General features: G+C 39.8%; 1 protein-coding gene across 1 annotated transcript in view; it reads right to left on the bottom strand.

The window, feature by feature from the left end:
- The window catches only part of EHHADH (enoyl-CoA hydratase and 3-hydroxyacyl CoA dehydrogenase), a 68,188-nt gene that overhangs the window by 46,746 nt on the left and 1,382 nt on the right, over positions 1–20,060 (bottom strand). Inside the window, exon 2 of the mRNA XM_027957538.2 lies at positions 15,871–15,974. Within this exon, the coding sequence (XP_027813339.1) occupies positions 15,871–15,974 (104 nt within the window). The remainder of the gene's footprint in view (positions 1–15,870; positions 15,975–20,060) is intronic.

Genomic DNA, 20,060 nt, shown 5'->3' with positions numbered 1-20,060 from the left:
CATTGAAGGAAAACCTATTCCAGGAAACTCCAAACAGGGGACCTCCCAGGTCCCGTACAACAAAAACCAGGGGCAAATTCTATCTTTTCCCTCAAACCCTCAACATCCGGCAGTACTGCCATCAATATACCAGCCCTAAATGATTTTTTCCTTTACCCTCAAGCAGGTCCTTCTAGAGTACCTTCCGGTCTTTTTGGACCTCTGCCCTCACAAACCTTCGGTCTTTTACTTGGCCAATCTAGTTTGACTTCTAAAGGAATTACTGTTCATCCTGGAATAATTGATTCAGTTATAAAGGAGAGATTCAAATTATGATGTCATCTCAGATTCTATGGTAAACTCAGATGTACCTTCTACATTTTTCCTAAGGGCCACTGCTCATTTAACAAACAAAGCAATTATTAAAATAACTTGGAAGAATGACGAGCCTATTTGGACAGAGAAATGGCCCCTTATGAAACATAAATTACAGCCTACTGAAGAACTTAGAGACACACAATTAGAATTAAAACATATTGAGGAATATTATTTAACTTATATGCAGAGTACATCATGAAGAAGGCTGGGCTGGAAGAAGTACAAGCTGGAATCAAGATTGCCGGGAGAAATATCAATAACCTCAGTATGCAGATGACACCACTCTTACGGCAGAAAGTGAAGAGGAACCAAAAAGCCTCCTGATGAAAGTGAAATAGGAGAGTGAAAAAGTTGGCTTAAAGCTCAACATTCATAAAACGAAGATCATGGCATCTGGTCCCATCACTTCATGGAAAATAGATGGGGAAACAGTGGAGACAGTGTCAGACTTTATTTTTCTGGGCTCCAAAACCACTGCAGATGGTGATTGCAGCCATGAAATTAAAAGAGGCTTACTCCTTGGAAGGAAAGTTATGACCAACCTAGATAGCATATTCAAAAGCAGAGACATTACTCTGCCAACAAAGATCTGTTTAGTCAAGGCTATGGTTTTTCCTGTGGTCATGTATGGATGTGAGAGTTGGACTGTGAAGAAAGCTGAGTGCCGAAGAATTGATGCTTGTGAACTGTGGTGTTGGAGAAGACTCTTGATAGTCCCTTGAACTGCAAGGAGATCCAACCAGTCCATTCTAAGGGAGAGTCCTGGGTGTTCTTTGGAAGGACTGATGCTGAAGCTGAAACTCCAATACTTTGGCCACCTCATGCAAAGAATTGACTCATTGGAAAAGACTCTGATGCTGGAAGGGGTTGGGGGCAGGAGGAGAAGGGGACGACAGAGGATGAGATGGCTGGATGGCATCACTGACTCAATGGACGTGAGTTTGAGTGAACTCTGGGAGTTGGTGATGGACAGGGAGGCCTGGCATGCTGTAATTCATGGGGTTGCAAAGAGTCAGACACGACTGAGTTCAGCTGACTGAACTGACTGACTGAGGAATCTTACTCTCCTTAGAACGCTCTTATTTTTGTTGTAAAAAAGAAATCTAACAAATGGCGTCTCTTAACAGACCTTAGAAAAGTTAATGCATCTATGAAACCTATGGGTGCATTACAACCAGGGATCCCATCACCTATTACTGTTCCTCAAAGTTGGCACATTATTATTATTGATTTACAAGATTGCTTTTTATATATACCTTTACACCCTTTAGACTGGGAGAGATTCACTTTCTCTCTCCCTTATCCTAATCATATCAGGCCTCATAAAAGATTTCAATGGACTATGTTACCTCAAGATATGCTTAACAGTCCCACTATTTGTCAAAATTTTGTAGCCAAGGCTTTACACCCAATGTAACAGCAATTCCCTCATGCATATATTATTAATAATATACTGTAACTACAAAAAGGAGAAATGATATTTTTGACACTGAATGGCCATGATATTCTTTAGACTCCAGAGAAAACTGATTAAAATAAAATCTTTTTTGAAATTGCAAAACTGGTTCTTCTTACACATGCAGTTAGGGAAAGGTTAACTTGTTAAAATACTTTTTTTGGAGCTCCAATTCTGCCTGGGAAACAAAAACAGGCCTAAGAAAAAACCTAAAGTTAATTCTTATCATGACCTTGGGATACACAGCCCACTCTATCTAGGACTCCAGCCATAAACAAGTTGGTGGAACTAAAAAAAAAAAAAATTTTTTTTTAATTTCAAGCAAAAAACTATGCCTATCTATCTAAAATTATATATGTCTCAATATATGTCTTTGTTTTTGGATAATATGAGGTTAATAAGGCCTATTTAAATTCAACTTCACATGAACTGAAAAATATTCAATATTAAATATAATGTTTAAATATAAATATAATTTAAATATATAATTTAAATGTAATTTTCACTAATTTAATTAAGACATGTCTTAAATCATCAACATTATGTAATGCTTTTATTATGCCTAATCATGGCATCTGGTCCCATCACTTCATGGGAAATAGATGGGGAAACAGTGGAAACAGTGTCAGACTTTATTTTTCTGGACTCCAAAATCACTGCAGATGGTGAATGCAGCCATGAAATTAAAAGATGCTTACTCCTTGGAAGGAAAGTTATGACTAACCTAGATAGCATATTCAAAAGCAGAGACATTACTTTGCCAACAAAGGTCCGTCTAGTCAAGGCTATGGTTTTTCCAGTGGTCATGTATGGATGTGAGATTTGGACAGTGAAGAAAGCTGAGCACTGAAGAATTAATGCTTCTGAACTGTGGTGTTGAAGACTCTTGAGAGTCCCTTGGACTGCAAGGAGATCCAACCAGTCCATTCTGAAAGAGATCAGCCCTGGGATTTCTTTGGAAGGACTGATGCTGAAGCTGAAACTCCAGTACTTTGGCCACCTCATGCAAAGAGTTGACTCATTGGAAAAGACTCTGATGCTGGGAGGCATTGGGGGCAGGAGGAGAAGAGGACGACCGAGGATGAGATGGCTGGATGGCATCACGGACTCGATGGACGCGAGTCTGAGTGAACTCCGGGAGTTGGTGATGGACAGGGAGGCCTGGCGTGCTGCGATTCATGGGGTTGCAAAGAGTCGGACACGACTGAGCGACTGAACTGAACTGATAATATGATATAATGAATATTTTCACCAATCTATAAAATGCTAATCTACAAGACACTTCACAGTTGCTAAAGAAAAGTAAGATATATGCTTTTAATAAAAAGATACAACAAATGGCAAATAAAATGATGAATACAAAAATATGAAAAGGGTTTATGACAAATGGAAGAAAATGTTACGGCAAACGGATGTAACTCGCTGCCCTGAAGCCCCTTCCTCTTCCTTCTCACGTGCCCCCATCGATGCCAGTTCTTCCATAGGGGCCACACCTCCTTGAGGCGAAACTACACGGCATGTTCTAGCCCACCTGACAGCTTCCTTTACAATAATGAGAACACCCAATTCTACAAAAACAGACAATGGCCCTGCCTATATTTATAAACAAGTCAAACAATTTTCACGTTCATTCTCTATCCAGCAGATTACAAACATTCCTTATACTCCACAAATACAAGACATAAACAAACACATTACACAGTAAAACTACAAATAAAATGTTAAATAAGGGGACATGCACAAAAACACTTTTATCTTCCTTATCCAGAGCAAACTTTACTAGATTCTAATGCAATATATTCTTTTAAGCCTATAACTATTGTTAATATAGCTTTATTTCTGTTTCCAGTCTGTAAGATTCTTAAAACAAAATAACATTAACTTCAGTGCCTATTTCACAATACAAAACAAAAACAACATAAAAAAGGCACCATTTGCCAAATAAGTTATTTGTTTCTAAGAGTATCAAAAGTGCAAAATATTCACCTTCTTTTCAGGTCTGTCTTGAAAGTTTAATCATCTTCCTTAACACACTGAACAGAGAGATTCAGCAGCTGCCAGGCTGCGTTTTTTTTCCGGGGACAAAGTCAGGTATTTGGATGTGAGCAGCATTTCATTTATCAAGTTGTTCTGCATCAGCTTTTCAATAATTTCACTTAGGAAAAAATGTTTGAGTGTTTGCTCCCAATCCTTTGCCCCAAATAACACAAACCACTTAAAACATAGTCAGATCCTATTTCTTTTTATATCAGGAAAAATGTATGTACTGAATGAGGAGGAAATCAACCCATTAATTCAAAACCACAGCCAAATACCAGTCCCCAAACAGATCTCTAGATGATTTTTTTTTTTTTTGGACTGAAATATTTCCTAGGAATGTTTTCATCATTATCGATTTCCTTTCTTTCTATAACTATTGTTAATAAAGCTTTATTTGTTTTAAATTTTTTAAACTTACCACAAAGAGATATTTTGACCAAAGCAGAAAAACATTTCGAGACATTGAAGAACACCTCCCTTCCTTTGCCCATTTGGTATCAAGACAGGTTAACTAATCAATGGAAATCTAAGAAACTAATCTTACAGGGAAAAGGGTATGCTTCTATTTCTCCAGATGGATTCAACGAACTCATTTAGCTTCCTCTTTGGAAGATTCAGCCTAAAGGGGCCCCCAACATTCAAACTAGAGACGAAACAACAAAAACCCCAGGAGGAAGAAATACCAGTACAAGCCATAGCAGCTTTAAAAATTTCCAAAAACAACACACTTGATGTCATCAACCTTATGATCTCCCTACTGGGGGACAGATAAAAATCCTTACTAATCGAGCTGAAAATCTGATTTCTCAACAGGGAATGCCTCAGAATCCTTAAGATATGTTTTTTCTTTTTTCGTCGTGCTTGCTTTGCTTGCTTTTGCTTCCCTTGCTCAGGCTGACTTGATTGATCACACTTATTGGGCTTATATACCTAACCCCCCTTTTTATTGTAGGTTATAAAATGGACAGAGATAAGACCAATTGTATCCACTAATGACTCAACACATATGGGCCCTCCTTGGAACTTGGAGGGTCCCCCTCATCCTGAGAAAGAAAGAAAGAAAACTAATTAACATTTCTCTAGGGTATAAAATCCTTCCTTTATGCATGGGCCCAACAAAATTGTATATTAATGTTAGTCGACAAACATGGGCTTTTGTCCTGCCTCCAAAAGAGGACTTTCAGACGCTGCTTGGATTATTTACTGCCCTTTCTTTGTTCGTGAACCATGTTTAGGCTACTGAAACTTTAGGGAAAGAGTTAAGGAAAGAACAAAGAACACTATGCAAAGGGTTTACTAATAAGAACTTTAAATATATTTCTGTTCATTGGGACAAATGTCAGGCCAAGTCAGGAAAATTAATGTTTATGGCTAATCATACAATTGTCGACTGGGGACCCCATGGTATGTGGTTATCTAACTGCTCAGATGACATTAACAGCACGGTGTGTGATTATGTTACTCCAGTAGCATAGAAGGTTACTACTACTACAATGGAGCATTACCATGACAAAGGACTTCTTGGGTGGCTTGACGGTGGAATGGCCCCCCTCGTCCTTGAATCGTCCTTGATAAACAGATTGGGCCTAAACAATGGGACATCTGAAAACTTGGTGTGAACACCAAAGAACTTAGGACTTGGACTGGACATTTCACAGGGACCAATCGTAGTCATAGAAACTATTTCTTTCATTATAATCAATCATATTTCATACAAGCTTGCATCCCACTTCCTTTTGTTATAGCTATAGGAAATTTACAATTCAATAAGACTCTACATTCTGTAACTTGCATAAATTGTAAATTATATACTTAACTCCTCTATTTCCTTGAGAAATGACTCCCTTTTGATTCTTCGATCTCAACATAATCTGTGGTTACCAATAAATCTCCAGCGGCCCTGGGAAGAAGGTCCCATGGCGGGACTTGCTTCCCAGTTACTTAATAAATTGCTCTGGTGATCTAAACAATTCATTTTGGGATTAATAGCTGTTTGCACCAGTGCTGCCATCACTGGCATTACTTTACAAACCTCAACTCAAACACATAATTTTATCCAAAATTGGACTAAAGATGCTCATACTATGTGGGCCACTCAGGCTCAGATAGATGAGGATATTCAAGATGAAATACAGGAACTAAAAACAGCTATCAGATGGATTGGAGATCAATTAACAGATGTACAAAAACAGGTGATGCTAAAATGTGATTGGAATTCTACTAAATTTTGTGTTACTTCCGTTCATTTCAATAATAGTGCCTACAACTGGGAGCAAATCAAATTTCATTAACAAAACATACATCATAATGCCTCTCTGAATGTACAATTATTACAAAAAGAAATTTTTGAAGCCTTTCCTAAAAGTCTGTTCTCTTCCACTAATTTGAAAACTTTAGCTGAACAACTAGCTGATCAATTATCTGGGCTAGACCCACGCAGATGGTTTTAAAACATTACTCACAGCATCGGGTCTGGAACTGTAATTTTGGTGATTGTCTTGACAATTATATTTGTCATCTACCATTGCCTTCATGCAAAGATTGTTAAAACTAAACAAACTCTACTGGTCAGAATTCTTTTTACAAATTTTAAATAAATAAGGGGGAATTGTTAGGGAGTGTTTAACAGGAGGATTCCTACGAGCTGTTTCTCATAAGTCCTTTGTTCCTTATCAAAATGGAACAGCATGCTGCTCCCAGGAACTGAGGTCATTATGTGAGACAGGCTTGAATCTCCTTTAGTAAACATTCTCTTTACGACAAAACTGCTTAGTCTCCATGCTCTTTCTTGAGATATGGGTTGTCTCCTGACCTTGTGACCATTATTAATCCCTTGTTCCCTTGGTAACGGTTGTTGTACGTTTGGTTTTCTGATCTTTATCATTGTCGAAAGAAATGTCTTGTACAACAGCCTGTATATACTCACAGAAAGATCATTAACGCACCTTTGCTCCATCAGAGCTTGGGTCCCCATGTCTGTCCTTCTTTCTCTCTCTCTCTCACTGTCTCTCCCTGGCTAGTTCTCTGGAGCATAGAAACCCGTTGTGCTCACTCTCCTGCCCAGGCTTCTAAGACCCTCTCGAGAAGGTGCCCTGTGCCTTCACCGCCTCGAGAGGATGCCTGGTGTCTTTGTGAGCGATGCAAGTCCTGTGTCAAGGGCTTTATTGGTTTTCTGCATAAACCAGGGAATATCAGCCTCTTTCTCTCTTTCACTTTCTTATCGTCGACTCTGGACCACCAGGTTCCAGTCCATTAAAGGATCCCAACAAGCAACTAAACATATCCACTATAGAAATTTTGAAAAATACACAAGATTATAAAGGACATAAATATTACCCCAAATATCACTACACAGAGATAACAATGTAATATTTTGGTGAAGTTTGTTTTTTCCAGATGCATATATGTAAATTACTTTGTGATCTTAAGTAGCCTCACAGAATGAGTTGGGAGATGAGTTGGACTGAATAGTGTCTACCTGGAACCCATGGATATGATCTTATTTGGAAATAGTCTTTGCAGATATAATCAGGTAAAGAAGAGGTCATACCAGATTAGGATGGGTCTGTGTAAGATCAGGAAAATATTGAAACAGAGGAGAAAGCCAAAGGAAGACAGAGGCAGAGATAGGAGCGATGAAGCAATAAGCCAAGGAATACTAAGGATTGCTAGCCACCAGGGACCTAGAGGAGGCAAGGAAGGAGGCTTCCCTAGAGCCTTTGGAGAAAGAATGGCCTTGCAGGGCTTCCCTGTTGGCTAAGTGGTAAAGAATCTGCCTTCCAGTGCAGGAGACATGGGTTCTCCCAAATGACACAGAGCAACTAAGCCTGGGTGCCACAACTATTGAGCCTGTGCTCCAGAGCCCCAGAGCTAGAACTACTGAAGCCCATGTGCCCTAGAGCCCGTTCTCTACAAGAGAAGCCACCGCAATAAGCCTGCGTACTGCACCTAGAAAGTAGCCTCCTCTAACCACAGCTAGAGAAAAGCCCAGGCAGCAGTGAAGACCTAGCACAGCCAAAAATAGATAATTAAGGCTGTATATTGTCACCCTGCTTATTTAACTTCTACACAGAGTACATCAAGTGAAATGCCTGGCTGGATTAAGCACAAGCTAGAATCCAGATTGGCAGGAGAAATACTAATAACCTCAGATACACAGATGATACCACACTAATGGCAGAAAGCAAAGAGGAACTAAACAGCCTCTTGATGAAGGTGAAAGAAAAAGAGTGAAAAGCTGGCTTAAAACTCAACATTCGGAAAACTAAGATCATGGCATCTGGTCCCATCACTTCATGGCAAATAGATGGGGGAAAAATAGAAACAGTGACAGACTTTATTTTCTTGGGCTCCAAAATCACTGCAGACAGTGACTGCAGCCATGAAATGGCTTCCTCCTTGGAACTGAAGATGCTTGTGCCTTGGGAGAAAAGTTATGACAAACCTAGACAGTGTATTAAAAGCAGAAACATCACTTTGCTGACAAAGGTCTACATAGTCAAAGCCATGGTTTTTCCAGTAGTCATGCACAGAGATGAGAGTAGGACCATAAGGAAGGCTGAGCACCAAAGAATTGATGTTTTCAGACTGTGGTGCTGGAGAAGACTCTTGAGAGCCCCTTGGACAGCAAGGAGATCAAACCAGTCAATCGTAAAGGAAATCAATGCTGACTATTCATTGGAAGGACTGATGCTGAAACTGACGCTCCAGTACTATACTTTGGTCAACTGATGCAAAGAGCAGACTCACTGGAAAAGACTTTGATGCTGGGAAAGATTGAGTATAGGAGGAGAAGGGGATGACAGAGGATGAGATGATTGCATGGCATCACCTACACAATGGACATGAATTTGAGCAAACTCTGGGAGATGGTGAAGGACAGGGAAGCTTGGCATGCTGCAGTCCACGGTGTTGCAAAGAGTCAGACATGACTTAGCCACTCAACAACAACAACAAAAGAATGGCCTTGCAAATATCTTGATTTTGAACTTTAAGCCTTGGAATGCCGAGAGAATAAATTTCTGTCATTGTAAGTCACTAGTTTGTGCTCATTTGTTACAGAAGCCCCAGGAAACTAATTTAGAAAGTGTTCCCTCTTATTTTTATCCTCTGTTTGTGTAAAATTAGAATAATATTTCTCTTGACTTTTCAATTAGAGATTACCAATGAAGTCATTTGGGACTTGACTTTACCGTGTGAAATTTTGGACTACTGATTCAATTTCTTTAATGGTTTTCTATTTCTCCTTGAGTCAATTTTGTAAGCTCTATTTTCCACTTGTTCATATTATCTTCTTTAATGGCTAGAGCATCTGTAGTGCTATCCCTTTTGTCATTCTTTATACGTAGTGTTTGTACCTTCTCTCTTTTTCTCAAGTCTCTCTGAAGCTTTATCAATTTTATTGTTATTACTAATCAAAGAACCTTTGACATTATTGTTCTCATGATTCACATTTGTTTTCTATTTTAGTAATTTCCCCTCCATCATTTCCCTCCTTCTACTTCATTGGATCTGTTTTATTGCTTGTTTTGTCAGTCCCTTGATAGAGACACTTAACACAATATGTTTCAGCCTTTTTTTTTTTCTGACTTATACCTTTAAGGCTATAAATTTCCTGCTAAACTATGCTTTGGCTTATGCCTCAAGTTTTATGTTTTTATTATTATTCATGTCAAAATGTATTCTAAATTGCATCATGATTTCTGCTTTGACTAAAAGGTTATTAAGAAATGAATTTATTTTCCAAACACATGAGAATCTTTAGTTATATTTTTGCTATTGATTTCTAGCTTGATCGTATTGTTGTCAGAGAACACAGCCTAAATGAAATTTACTGAGATAAGCTTTCATGGTCCAGTACCTGATCAATTTTTGTAAATGTGGCAGATTGGAGCATATATATTTTCCAGTTGTTGGGTACATTGTTCTACCTAAGTCCATTAAGTCAAGCCTGATAATCCCAATGCTTTTCTAGGACAGTTATTTTTTCTGCTTCTGAACTTTCCTACATTCTCTCCTACCTCCTTTTTTTTTTACAAGAAATATCAGTTCTGATTTTTCATAATTCTGATCTTTTATTCCATGCCTCAAAGTCACCATCTTGGACTACCAACCTTAAGTTTTCAGACAGCTGAATCAGCTATTTAATAGCTAGTAAAAGTGAGAGTTGGACTGTGAAGAAGGCTGAGCGCAGAAGAATTGATGCTTTTGAAATGTGGTGTTGGAGAAGACTCTTGAGAGTCCCTTGGACTGCAAGGAGATCCAACCAGTCCATTCTGAAGGAGATCAACCCTGGGATTTCTTTGGAAGGAATGATGCTAAAGTTGAAACTCCAGTACTTTGGCCACCTCATGCGAAGAGTTGACTCATTGGAAAAGACTGATTCTGGGAGGGATTGGGGGCAGGAGAAGAAGGGGATGACACAGGATGAGATGGCTGGATGGCATCACTGACTCAATGGATGCGAGTCTGAGTGAACTCCGGGAGCTGGTGATGGACAGGGAGGCCTAGCGTGCTGCGATTCATGGAGTCGCAAAGAGCCGGACACAACTGAGCGACTGAACTGAACTCAACTGAACTGAAAAGTCTGGCACATTTTTAAATCTATCTTAGGTTCAGCCTTGTCATCAGTAGATGAAAATTGTAGGATTTACTGAGGATTAATATCACCGACTCAATGGACATGAATTTGAGTAAACTCCAGGAGATAGTGAAGGACAGGTAAGCCTGGTGTGCTGCAATTCATGAGGTCACAAAGAATAGAACACAACTGAGCAACTGAACAACTGAGGATTAAAATTTTAAGTATGTAAAAATATTACTATTTCCATTGTTAATAAATAAATAAGTCACACAGTACTGGTTCATAGCAGGTAAACTAAATGGTAATTATTAAACTTTAAATATTTCTTGTCACTATTTCAACATCTATTTCTTCTTACACTACTACTGATATACATTAAGCTCCTCTGGTTAAAAAAAGAAGAAGAAGCAAAAAAATTCCTCTGGTTACAGTAAGAATAAATGGGCCTTTATATCCATGCAACTTTTGCCAACAGTATAATATATTCATTTGGGAAAGAAGAAAATGTGCCACAAATATGAATAAATCATCACTTCAGATACTTTGGCCATATTTTGTCACTATGTTTGCATCTTCACCGGATAACTTTTTTTTCTTTTTCTTTTTTTATTGAAGGATAATTGCTTCACAGAATTTTGTTTTCCCTCAAACCCCAACATGAATCAGACAAAGGTATACATATTCCCTCCATCTTCAACCTCCCTCCAATCATCATTCCCATCCTAACCCTCTAGGTTGATACAGAGCCACTGTTAGAGTTTTCTGAGACATACAGCAAATTCCTGTTGGCTATTTATTTTACATATGGCAAAGTAAGTTTCCATGTTACTCTCTCCATGCACCTCACCCTCTCCTCCTCTCTCCCCACGTCCAAAAGTGTATTCTCTGTCTGTTTCTCCATTGTTGGCCTGCAAATAAATTCTTCAGCATCATGTTTCTAGATTCTGTACATGTGCATACAGTTCAGTTCAGTCGCTCAGTTGTGTCCAACTCTTTGTGACCCCATGAATCGCAGCACGCCAGGCCTCCCTGTCCATCACCAACTCCCAGAGTTCGCTCAAACTCATGTGCATCGAGTTGGCGATGCCATTCAGCCATCTCTTCCTCTGTCGTCCCCTTCTCCTCCTGCCCCCAATCCCTCCCAGCATCAGAGTCTTTTCCAATGAGTCAACTCTTCGCATGAGGTGGCCAAAGTACTGAAGTTTCAGCTTTAGCATCATTCCTTCCAAAGAAATCCCAGGGCTGATCTCCTTCAGAATGGACTGGTTGGATCTCCTTGCAGTCCAAGGGACTCTCAAGAGTCTTCTCCAACACCACAGTTCACAAGCATCAATTCTTCAGCGCTCAGCTTTCTTCACGGTCTAAATCTCACATCCATACATGACCACTGGAAAAACCATAGCCTTGACTAGATGGACCTTTGTTGGCAAAGTAATGTCTCTGCTTTTTAATATGCTATCTAGGTTGGTCATAACTTTTCTTCCAAGCAGTAAGCATCTTTTAATTTCATGGCTGCAGTCACCATCTGCAGTGATTTTGGAGCCCAAAAAAATAAAGACTGACACTGTTTCCACTGTTTCCCCATCTATTTCCCATGAAGTGATGGGACCAGATGCCATGATCTTAGTTTTCTGAATGTTGAGCTTTAAGCCAACTTTTTCGCTCTCCTCTTTCACTTTCATCAAGAGGCTTTTTGGTTCCTCTTCACTTTCTGCCATAAGGGTGGTGTCATCTGCATATCTGAGGTTATTGATATTTCTCCCAGCAATCTTGATTCCAGCTTGTGCTTCTTCCAGCCCAGCGTTTCTCATGATGTACTCTGCATAGACGTTAAATAAGCAGGGTGACAATATACAGCCTTGATGCACTCCTTTTCCTATTTGGAACCAGTCTGTTGTTCCATGTCCAGTTCTAACTGTTGCTTCCTGACCTGCATACAGATTTCTCAAGAGGCAGGTCAGGTGGTCTGGTATTCCCATCTCGTTCAGAATTTTCCACAGTTTATTGTGATGCACACAGTCAAAGGCTTTGGCATAGTCAACCAAGCAGAAATAGATGTTTTTCTGGAACTCTCTTGCTTTTTCCATGATCCAGCGGTTGTTGGCAATTTGATCTCTGGTTCCTCTGCCTTTTCTAAAACCAGCTTGAACATCTGGAAGTTCACAGTTCACATATTGCTGAAGCCTGGCTTGGAGAATTTTGAGCATTACTTTACTAGCATATGAGATGAGTGCAATCGTGCAGTAGTTTGAGCATTCTTTGGCATTGCCTTTCTTTGGGATTGGAATGAAAACTGACCTTTTCCAGTCCTGTGGCCACTGCTGAGTTTTCCAAATTTGCTGGCATATTGAGTGCAGCACTTTCACAGCATCATCTTTCAGGATTTGAAATAGCTCAACTGGAATTCCATCACCTCCACTAGCTTTGTTCATAGTGATGCTTTCTAAGGCCCACTTGGCTTCACATTCCAAGATGTCTGGCTCCAGATTAGTGATCACATCATCATGATTATCTGAGTCATGAAGATCTTTTTTGTATAGTTCTTCCTTGTATTCTTGCCACCTCTTCTTAATATCTTCTGCTTCTGTTAGGTCCATACCATATTTGTCCTTTTTCAAGTCCATCTTTGCATGACATGCTCCCTTGGTATCTCTAATTTTCTTGAAGAGATCTCTAGTCCTTCCCATTCTGTTCTTTTCCTCTATTTCTTTGCACTGATCACTGAAGAAGGCTTTCTTATCTCTTCTTGCTACTCTTTGGAACTCTGCATTCAGATGCTTATATCTTTCCTTTTCTCCTTTGCTTTTCACCTCTCTTCTTTTCACAGGAGATTTGTGCTGAGATTTTGTTTCTTTGTTTCTTTTTCCTTTGATGAGCAAGGCTGAGTGAGGTGGTAATCCTGTACTTTTGTTTTGTTTGTTGTTTAGATGCGTCCTGCACAGGGTGCTACTGGTGGTTGGGTGATGCCAGGTCTTGTATTCAAGTGGTTTCCTTTTTGTGAGTTCTCACTATTTGATACTCCCTATTCACTGCAAATGGTGATTGTAGCCATGAAATTAAAAGACACTTACTTCTTGGAAGGAAAGTTATGACCAACCTAGATAGCATATTAAAAAGCAGGGACATTACTTTGCCAACAAACATCCACCTAGTCAAGGCTATTGTTTTTCCAGTGGTCATGTATGGATGTGAGAGTTGGACTGTGAAGAAAGCTGAGCGCCGAAGAATTGATGCTTTTGAAATGTGGTGTTGGGGAAGACTCTTGAGAGTCCCTTGGACTGCAAGGAGATCCAGCCAGTCCTTCCTAAAGCAGATCAGTCCTGGGTCTTCTTTGGAAGGAATGATGCTAAAGCTGAAACTCCAGTACTTTGGCCACCTCATGCGAAGAGTTGACTCATTGGAAAAGACTCTGATGCTGGGAGGGATTGGGGGCAGGAGGAGTAGGGGACGACAGAGGATGAGATGGCTGGATGGCATGACTGACCCGATGGACATGAGTTTGAGTGAACTCCGGGAGTTGGTGATGGACAGGGGTGCCTGGTGTGCTGCAATTCATGGGGTCACAAAGAGTCAGACACGAATGAGAGACTGAACTGAACTGAACTGAGGATTAGTTCTCTGGTAGTCTAGGGTCTTGGAGTCAGTGCTCCCACTCCAAAGGCTCAGGGCTTGATCTCTGTTGAAAATCAGTGGTAATTTCTACATAAAGTGTAGGATAAGTGAACTGTATTTCAGTTGAATGCTGATAGTAAAATTTTAAAAATCATCATTTATGGCAAACTTTTTGGTTTGATCCTTGTATTCACCAAGACACTGCGAAGCACACAAAATTAAATTACAGGAGGCCGATGGCCTATTCTAAAAACTTCATCGTCATTTCTCTGTCCTCCATCCCACCTCTTCACAGGATAATTAAGAGTGCATGATCACTGAGATGGGTGACAGAAAAAAAATGAACTCCATTTCAAGACTGTGTGAAATAAAAGATAACATTTATAGAACATCTTCTTCATCCAGGTACTGCTCTGCTGCTGCTGCTGCTGCTGCTGCTGCTGCTGCTGCTGCTGCTAAGTCGCTTCAGTCGTGTCCAACTCTGTGCAACCCCATAGACGGCAGCCCACCAGGCTCCCCTGTCCCTCAGATTCTCCAGGCAAGAACACTGGAGTGGGTTGCCATTTTCTTCTCCAATGCATGAAAGTGAAAAGTGAAAGTGAAGTAGCTCAGTTGTGTCCGACTCTAGCGACCCCATGGACTACAGCCTACCAGGCTCCTCCATCCATGGGATTTTCCAGGCAAGAGTACTGGAGTGGGGTGCCCTCGCCTTCTCCTGGTACTGCTCTAGGGGTACTGCTCTAGGGGCTTTCAGATGTGTTACCTCTTTTAACCTCACCAAACTCTGTTAAGGTATACATATTATGGTATCCATTTTATAAACAGAAAAATTGGATTTCAGGAGATTTAAGGAAATTCCCCAACCTCACATAGGGTAGAGACATATGCAGAACAGGTTTGTACCAGTAGGTGTATACTGAAGTGATAAGTGAAAGTGAAAGTCGCTCAGTTGTGTTCGATTTTTTGTGACCCCACGGACTGCATGTATAGTCCATGGAATTCTCCAGGCCAGAATACTGGAGTAGGTAGCCTTTCCCTTCTCCAGGGGATCTTCCCACTCTAGGGATTGAACCCAGGTCTCCTGCATTGCAGGCGGATTCTTCACCAGCTGAGCCACAAAGGAAGCCCAAGAATACTGGAGTGGGTAGCCTATCCCTTCTCCAGCGGATCATTCTGACTGAGGAATCGAATCGGGGTCTCCTGCATTGCAGGCAGATTCTTAACAACTGAGCTATGAGGGTAGCCCTAGGTGTATCAGTTCAGTTCAGTCGCTCAGTCGTGCCTGACTCTTTGCGATCCCATGAACCACAGCACGCCAGGTCACCCTGTCCATCACCAACTCCCGGAGTCCACCCAAACCCCTGTCCATTGAGTCGGTGATGCCATTCAGCCATCTCATCCTCTGTCATCCCCTTCTCCTCCTGCCCTCAATCTTTCCCAGCATCAAGGTCTTTTCCAACGAGTCAGCTCTTCGCATCAGGTGGCCAAAGTATTGGAGTTTCAGCTTCAACATCAGTCCCTCCAATGAACACCCAGGACTGATCTCCTTTAGGATGGACTGGTTGGTGTATACTAGCAGGTATAATAGCTATCAATCCTGGAACTAAATGTCCTCCAAAGGACCAGTCCAATATAAAAGAGATTAAAGTCAGCATCTTCTCTGGGTCTCTCCTGTGACTCTTTGTCTCCTTCTCCATAATGTTTCTTCTTCCTCCCCTATTCATCACCTATACTATAGGTTGCCCATGGGTACAGGTAATGCAGCACTGATCTCAGTCTGTGTAAGATGTCAGAGAGAGTGGGAAAGGGTTGGACACATTACCTGCACAGAAGATGCCATCTGCTCCACAAATCACAATGGCTTTAACTGTATCATCTGTTATAGCTTTCTGCAGACTCTCTTTTATTCCATGGGCAACTTTTATACTAAAAGGGGAAAAAAAATTACATGTAGCATTAGTCACAATCAAATTTCTACCATCTCAGAGTTTATTTTTTTCTTTTCTAACAATGAAAAATTAAACATATACATGTTGTAGAAAAATCCTAGATACTTATTGTTAAATTTTCACTAATTTAAGAAATAATATATGTCTACTGTGAAGTAAGCCCTGAGGTGATTAAACACATAAACTTCAGAAAATAAAAGTGTTTTCCTGCATTTTTCTGTAACTTTGACCACTTAGAATCAACACCATCAATTTTAAAATATTACTCACATCTTCTCTGTATAGTGAAAGGAGTTTAAGACATCCTAGGGACAACAGTGTACACAACACAACAGCATACTGAGATGAGTGCTATAATAAAGGTACAGAGAAAATGATGTGGAAATTCTGAAAGAAAGTGCTTTTGATTTGTCATATTGGCCTAATAAAAGAAAACTGAAATAGTCTAAAAATAACAGTCTAAGTCATGTGGCAGGGGATGCAAGTTACCGCAAACTAATACTTAACACTTTAAACTAATACTAATACTTTGACTGTTCCCTAAGGTTGCAGATACTAAGTCCATTTCCATTCCATTGGCCAGAACTTAATGCTTTGAGCTGAACTTGCTGCTGTGAAATATAGTCTTTATTTTGGGCAGCCATGAATCCAGCTAAAAACCGATTAATCCACTATTATGTTGAGTTTTCTGTAACTAGCAGCCAAGCCTAACTAATTTGAAAGGTAATGGCAAGGTCTGGAAAAGGAAGGGCATTTGGTAAATTTTTGTCAAGTTTTAGTAGATGAGGGAGTCATCCCCAGAGGAGATGGTTAAAACCAAGACTGAATGAGTTTGCCAAAGGGGAAAGAAAAAAAAAAAAGAGCTGAGAGTAGATCTTGTAAATATTTAAGAGGTGGGAGAGGCTCAGCTGAGTGATTCAGTACCAAGGAGTCCAACGAGACCAAGAGAGGAGAATTTCCAAGAAGCAGAGGATCAGTAAGTGCCAAGGGATGGCAAAGCAGGAGCTCTAGGAAGAGTAGTGAAGAACTGCTTAAAGAAAAAATTATAAAACCAGAGTCCGGTGAATTTTGCCTTAGAATTCTAAGTAATATGGGGGAATTTTATACAGAGCGAAAAAAAACTTAAAAAACAACTAAAGCCAGATTGTTCAAACCAGCAACTAACATTGCTAATTGATTACATCCCAATACAAAAGGTTTTTTGTATTAAAAAATAAATTAATTAATTAAAAAACCTCAGGGAATAAAGGAGATACTTGCTCTTGTATATGGTAATTCCCTTTCACCTAGTTACTTTTCACCATTTAACCCAGATGAAATCAAACAAAACCTCTTGCCTTCAGTTGATTTCATTAGAAACCAAATCTGCTAAAGAAAAACAGAATTTGAACCATCCAGGATACTGAGAAGTCCAAAAGTCACATACTGCTTTCTGGGTAAACAATGGCTGCAAAAATCTGTGCCACTGAGGAGACAAGTCTGGCTTTTCCCATTTCAATCAACCCCTACTCTTTCATTTCTTATCTTCTTGTTAATTTTGCATCATTTGTTGTTGTTGTTTAGTTGCTAAATTGTATCCGACTCGTCTGCCACCCCATGGACTGTAGCCCACCAGGTTCCTCTGTCCATGGAATTTTCCAGGCAAGACTACCAGAGTAGATTGCCATTTTCTTCTCCAGGGGATCTTCCCAACCCAGGGACTGAACCCACGTCTCCTGCATTGGCAGGCAGATTCTGCTACTGAGTCACTCTAGATCCCCTGGAATAGGCAACGGCAACCCACTCCAATATTCTTGCCTGGAAAATCCCATGGACAGAAGAGCCTGGTAGGCTACAGTGCATGGGGTCACAGAATTGGACACAACTAAGCACACACACTCACACACACACACAAACAGCATTTGCTAAGTGTCAGATCTCTAACACATTTAAACCTCAAAATGACTTAATGAGATAGGTATTAAAATTTCTCCTGAAAGGGGGAAAGGGGACAGTTTAAATACAAGACACATTTTAAGTGGTTATGGGAAAATATTCCTAGTTGTAGGTAGCAAACTGTGAAACTATTTACCCCACAAGTTTGAGATGGGCACAACTTTCCATTATGAGGAGAGATACTTGGGAGCCACCTAGGAAGCTTCCGCCTGCCAATGCAGGGGCTATAGTCCATGGGGCCGCAAATAGTTAGACACAATTGGGTGACTGAGCATACATACAGACACACAATTTTGCAAAAATAAAACAAGAGAAAGAAGAATTAAAATGACTATTATACATACAGCTTTACTAGATTCTGGCTGAGTGAAAAGGGACCACACCTTCGTAGCAATTTCAAAGTCACAGGGGTTAAGAAATTATTTTCTCCCCTTAATATTCTCAGGTATGGAGAAATGGAGTCTAAAGGTAACATTTCATGAGTGATAACCAAAGAACTTAACCTTCTGTCACTTTAGAAGTCTTTTTTGTGACCATTTTTTAAAACCAGAAGTCATCAAAGTCGTGGCTTGTGACCAGCATTTTTCAAAGAAACAGAATGAAAATAGAATACATCAAATAAAAAGAAAAGTTTTGTTTCACTAAACTTTGCTTTCAGTTACATATTTGTATGTGTGTTTGTGTGTGCGTGTCCTAGGTTGCTATGTAAAACATGGATTACTGTGTAGAATATAATTAAAAATTATATAAAAGCCATTGTTTTGGGAGACAAATCTAGTAATTAGGCATCTCCTACATTTATAAAGAGGGTTGGCATTTATCCAAATAGAAATCTCGCTTAGCTAAAGGAACAAAGAAAGATTTGAACTGTTTGGGCCAAAATATATTCAAATAATCTCTCACTTATCTAAGAAGAAATAGTTACCCAAATAAAATTAGAAATAGGAAGGAGGAAAGGAAGGGGAGATGAAAAGCGTAAAGCAAAAAGAGAGAAAAAAAGGGGGGGGGGACCTGTTAAACTGGATGAGCGTGCTAGGACACATACCTTCACCTAAGTACAAGTTTAAGAGGAAAGCGCAAAAAAGTGTTTATCGCCAAATGGAGAAAATCCTGATGCAGCTGCAATGAATCCTGAGCAGCAGGGCCTGTTGGTAGGGGCTTGTAACAGGCCTTTTGCCTAATAAAAATAATGATAGCTGGTGGTGCAGTGGTAAAGAATTCGCCTGCCAATGAAAGAGATGCAAAAGACGCGGCTGAGTTGGAAAGATCCCCTGGAGTAGGAAATGGCAACCCACTCCAGTATTCTTGCCTGGAAAATCCCATGGACAGAAGAGCCTGGTAGTCTGCAGTGCCTGGGGTCAAAAAGTCAGACACAACTAAGCGCGCACACACACACAACATCTAAGTGTCAGTTTCTAATCGGCAACACATTTAAACCTCACAACTTAATGAGGTAGGTACTAAAATTTCTTCTGCAACGGGGAAAGGGAACAGGTTAAATACCAGACACATTTTAAGTAGTTATGGGAAAATATTCCTAGTTATAGGTACTAAACTGTAGAACCATTTTCCCCAAAGTTAGAGATGGGCACAGTTATCCATTATGAGAGATTAAGGCAGAGTCCTAATACTTAGTAATTTTAATTGAAATACAAAGTTCAAAATTGATATGTAATTGTAGTACTCCTGTTTTTCTTCATCAAAACCGAAATAACAATATTTTGCTTTATTCCGAGTGGCAAGTAAGTGGACTTATTCTTTGTGTGATTTTATTTCTGAAAATTTTTATATTATTAAATGCAAAATTTTATATTAAAATAAAAGTTATAATATTAATGCTAATGATAAAACCAAATCTGCTGACAGGACAAAAATTCAGTTAAAATTAGCATGTCTTCTCATTTCAGTCTCTTTTTGCTCCAGCAGCATGCAGTAAGGATTCTGACCAAAAGTCGTTCTCTTTATGCTTTATATGTTCTCTGTAAATGATCATTTCCCTACTCCCTGTGGACGAGTGGTTTTTTCCCCAGGTTGATCACTATACTTTTTTCAGAGATATAAAAGAACCAGGTGGTGCTAGTGGTGAAAACCTCCCTGCCAATGCAAGAGGCATAAGAGTTCAATCCCT

This window comes from Ovis aries, chromosome 1 (assembly GCF_016772045.2).
Source record: "Ovis aries strain OAR_USU_Benz2616 breed Rambouillet chromosome 1, ARS-UI_Ramb_v3.0, whole genome shotgun sequence".
Lineage (NCBI taxonomy): Eukaryota > Metazoa > Chordata > Mammalia > Artiodactyla > Bovidae > Ovis > Ovis aries.
Note: the sequence above shows the minus strand (reverse complement) of the source record. Positions and strands in the feature narration are given on the sequence as shown.